The sequence below is a fragment of the Caenorhabditis remanei genome, chromosome III, assembly GCF_010183535.1.
Source record: "Caenorhabditis remanei strain PX506 chromosome III, whole genome shotgun sequence".
NCBI lineage: Eukaryota > Metazoa > Nematoda > Chromadorea > Rhabditida > Rhabditidae > Caenorhabditis > Caenorhabditis remanei.
The window spans coordinates 15,990,991-15,995,830 of NC_071330.1; the positions used below are offsets into that span (position 1 = coordinate 15,990,991).

Below are 4,840 nucleotides of genomic sequence, written 5' to 3' on the forward strand. Positions count from 1 at the left end.
CAAGTTCACGTTCTTTTGTAAGACTGTTTCGAAATAAGGAAAACATAGGAAGAAAGTTCAAATTCGAAAATTCAAAAACAGCTCATTCTAAATTCCTTATTCTATCAGGATAGAAAAAGTCATTGAGAAAGTTTGTAGAATTTGAGTCTGAAAAGGAGAGATTTTATAATTGTGCTTTGTCGGAACGGACTGTTCCAGCTAAGAAGCGCCGCAGGCGCTGTAAAACTGAGAAGGGTGGTGTAGGGAAGGAGGTTTAGTCGCCGTTAGGCGACGTAAACCGACTGGTGTATTCTAATCAATACATTCATACGATGGAGTATGAGATGAGAATAAATGAATGGGTAAGGGCGAGAGAGAGATAGAGATAGAAGGAGGAGAAATGACTGTCGGGCGGTTGGTCACAGCGTAATTATGACGTTGTCACTTGAGGAGTCATCTGCTCGTCACTCACTTCTGACAATAAGTGTTCAAATATGTTGGACGCATTCTCAGATAACATAGTTATCATAAATTTTGTTTTTTCTCACAAAATTGGAACCGAATCGAATGTAATATTTAGTATTGCCTTAGGTTCACTACAATTTTCGACCACTTCCTTTTCATGTTGTTTACGACTTTAATATATATAATTGACATTTATCGCAAGTGAACCCAGATGGTGTCACTTAAAAATATGTGACGGTTGGTAGGTAGGCTAATGAGGTAGTCTGTGCAGGTAGAGATGGAGAAAGAGAGAGAAGAGACGCAAGAAAGCCAATGAACGTGCTAATGCTCTCTAGTTGACCTCCACCCAAACCATAAAAACGATTGTGTAATCTTGATGAAGACGGATCACTCTTAGACAGTCTTCTGTTTACATACCACTCTTATGTGATTGGAGCCTAGCCGACCTGCCACAAAAAATTATGCCACTGTTCCCCAATTTTCCTTTTTCCATTGAAAAACATGGAGTTTGTCTGTGAATTCATCTTCACATCGAAGGAATTTTTGAAATTCGGTCTGAAATCCGCTGGCCCAGAAATTCGAACTGGGCCGTATGTTCGTTTGTTCATTTCCGTGAAGTTCATTATCATATCGAAAAAAAAAGCTTAATTCGATCCAGTCCCCCGCTGAGAACGAGCGGCGGAACAGTTTGGCCATTTCTCTCAGAGACGCCAGCTATTTCTTCACGTGGGGCAACAACCTTGCCGAACTCTGTTTGAAAAAAACACTAAAATTAATTGAAAAAACCTAATTTTTGAACCAGAATTTTTTATATAGATGTCTGCAATATGAAAACATCAGAACAGATCTTATAATACACCATTTGAATCAACGAATTAGGGAAAAACCCTGGTAAACGCGTCAAAGGCACGCCAGACTGTCGATTTGTGTGTTTCAAAAAATAACTAATTTTTTTCTCAATTTTTCACCGAAAATGTGAACAATAATTGTTAATTTTTATAATTCTAAGTCAAAATTTCAAAAAAATTTGAAAGATTTGAGTTTTGGCGCCAATTTATCAATCTCGCGTTACAGGCACGCCAGATCCTGTCTTTCTGTGTGTCTGTTTGTCCAGATGTCTGAAAAGTTATTTATTCCAAGAAAGCATATATTTATTATAACAAATATTTAAAAAAAAACAAAGCAATATTTTTAAAATTCGAACAAAAATTACATTTTTAAGGGTACTCTTCATAATAAATTCCGGGTTCTTGGAATGAGACGAATCGTATTTTGCGAGGATATACATTTTCGCTTTCCTCGTTTTCGTATTCATTTGCTTCCTGTCGTCTCCAAGCATTCATTAGTCTTCTACATTTTTTCTCTTTTTCCCAGTGCCTTCTTACCAACTCCTTGGGAGTCAGATATACAAATAGTGTCGCATTTCCATGGATTACGGTGATTAACTCGATCAAAAAGAAATAGAAGAAGACGATGTAGTAGAAGTACATAAAGAGGAAACACTGAAATTTAGAATTTTTGGAAATTTTTCAAAAAAAAAAACTCACAAAATCCTCTATGAAACTGATAAAAAATCCTCTATGAAACTGATATCCGATAATTGTTCCATAAAACATCCACTTCAATATTTTTGTGCTATTAGACTTCTCATAGTTGTAGACATATTTTAGAGCGGATTTAAACAAAAATAGAAAATAGAACAAGCCGGCGAGAATGTGCCAGAAAAATCCGTATAACGCAGCGATCTGGAAAATTCAAATTTTCTAGTGACTACGTCATAACGACTTACCGTACTACTCGCCAACTCCAAAACCCAAAGATGTGCGAAAAAAATAAAAGTGAGGAATAGAATTCCAGAATATCCGAATATCAAGTTCAATCTGTCAGATTTTGAAATTATTCTTTCTTTCTCTACCGTTTTCCCGAAATATTCGAATACTCTAGCAATTAACTTAATAATTAACTTAATAATAGCTAGAATTACAGCTAAAACTGCAGTGACTTTCAGCAAATACCAAATAATTTCAGATTCTCCTTCTGAAATTGGATGCAGTTTGTATTCATTAAGTAGAAAGGGGAGGAATCCAAAAACTTCTAATGAGCATATAAAGTAGCCGAGGAGAGCGGTGGTACACAAGCCATTATATTCGATTATCATAGTTATGAATTCCAATCAATACATACAATGGAGAATGAGATGAGAATAAATGGATGGGTACGGGCGAGTGAGAGAGAAGGAGGACGAGGTTGAGCGGTTGGTCACAGCGTAATTATGACGTTGTCATTTCAGCCATCTGCTCGTCACTCACTATTGACAGTAAGTGTTCAAATATGTTGGACGCATCCTCAGATAACATACAGGGTGGCTAATAAGTATACAACGCCACTAATTCTTGGATATTCGGCGGGAAAACGCGTGAATCAACAAAAAAACTTTATGAATAGTTGGAATGTTCAAAATAGATTTAGTATACAAAAAGAATTCGAAGTTCGATACTTTGGCTTTGATACAGGCCATCAGACGTGAGACGCCAAAATCGCCTGTGCGCCGCGTATCGGGCGTGATCTGGACTTATGATAAACATTGTATTATTGAACCTTTTTCCAACCGTAAAAAGCAGAAACTTTTGTTATCAAAAGATGATAGTAGGTCCCCTTAACGTCACCAGGCCTATGACCACCTTTTTTCTCAAACTGTGTTGGCATGGGCCGCGGTGAAATCTTACGGTAGAACTTCGTTAGTTTTCATTGTAAAAAATGCGAAAATCAACTCGGGGTCTTCCAAAACTTGGTTTTGAAGGATCTTTTGTTCCTCTGTACAGCTCAAAAATCGACTGGACGCTTTTTCATTTTTCAACAAGATTGGGCTACCTCCCACAGTTCCAAATCAACAAAATTCATCATCTCTCTCATTTTCCTGGCTACTGGAACAACGACTTTAGGCCTTCCTCGTCGGCGGATCTGAGTCCGATGGATTGCATTGTATGGGAATATTTGGAGAGCATGTTATCAGGAATCTCCTACAACATGGACGTTGTTCTCAAGACCGTCCTTCAGAAGATATGAGACGAAGTCGACGTCGACTACCTGCGGCGCACAGGCGATTTTGGCGTCTCACGTCTGATGGCCTGTATCAAAGCCAAAGTATCCAACTTCGAATTCTTTTTGTATACTAAATCTATTTTGAACATTCCAACTATTCATAACGTTTTTTTGTTGATTCACGCGTTTTCCCGCCGAATATCCAAGAATTAGTGGCGTTGTATACTTATTAGCCACCCTGTAGTAGATTGTGGAACCGCACAAAAAATTCCGGAACGAAAAAAAAATCCCGGAACAAGAAAAAAATCCCGGAGCCAAAATTTTCATTCTATTATTTAAATTTTTGCGGAGATATAATTTTTATTTTAAATACATGATAAACAATACAACTATATTCCGGAAAACATAATCATTGTCTTTTGTTTTTGGATTGTTTTGATTTTCTAGATTTTTAAGGAGTTTTTGTGGTTTTCGGAGCTTTAGTTGTTACGAGGAAGTTTTATGGAGGTTTGGTGGAAACCTGCCCTCAACCCTAAGGATGTTTCACTGACTGTTATCTGTGTATTGTGATCTGAAAGAGGCACACAAAAAGAGATCGATAAATCTTTTATTGTTCACTTTCCCATAACCGGTCCAGAAGAACTCCTTCCCAGACGGCTCATTCCAGTGTTGTAGGTCAAATGGTTGTAACTTTCAGGAGTTTCATGTCCAGAATGATGAGTTGTCAAACAGTGAAGTTGTTGAAATTCTTTGGAGTTTCAGCTGAAGTTTCTTGTCTGCTTTCTCCTATTAGGAGGGTTTGACATCTTGGCTCCTTAATCCTAGAATCGTTGACTTCTTGTTGATGAATCCGGTTAATCCAACATCAGGTCGAGCTGAGGGACTGATGTTCCTGGCTTCTTCTCGTTGTCTAACTGATCCGTAACCTTACTGAAGATCGAGCGGGGGAAGTATATGACTTTTTCTTCCTGGCTTTCTTCAGTTGTTCGACGAATCCTTGAATCGTTGAGGCAAAAATGTGAATGGCGGATTGTCGTTGGGCTTATTTTTTATTTTTGTTCCGGCGTTCTAGAACAGTGCCGTCAATAGGCCCATAACTATAACTATCTTACTAAATATCTTACCCTCACTGCACTTGCCAGCTAATTCTGTGACCCGGTCTAATTAAAATCTCACTTAACTTCTGTTCTGAATGTAACGTGTCAGTGACTTGTTCCTTCGTTTCAAATAAAATTAAATAATTCAGAGGTGAGGAAAGAGAGATACCCAGAGAAGACTATAAACGTGCTAATGCTCTAGCTGACCTCTTTTCTCTTCAATGGATGCCCCTAAGACACCCCCCCCCCCCCACAAG

At 38.1% G+C, this 4,840-nt stretch overlaps 1 protein-coding gene across 1 annotated transcript; it reads right to left on the reverse strand.

Annotated features, from left to right (window-relative positions):
* Positions 1 to 1,661: 1,661 nt before the first annotated feature.
* Positions 1,662 to 3,635, reverse strand: GCK72_011579 (uncharacterized protein; the record flags this gene model as incomplete). The annotated part of the gene is made up of 4 exons (XM_053728547.1): positions 1,662 to 1,946; positions 1,992 to 2,189; positions 2,234 to 2,481; positions 3,563 to 3,635. The coding sequence occupies 4 exons, from the start codon at positions 3,633 to 3,635 to the stop codon at positions 1,662 to 1,664; spliced, it is 804 nt and encodes a 267-aa protein (XP_053588124.1).
* Positions 3,636 to 4,840: the final 1,205 nt, after the last annotated feature.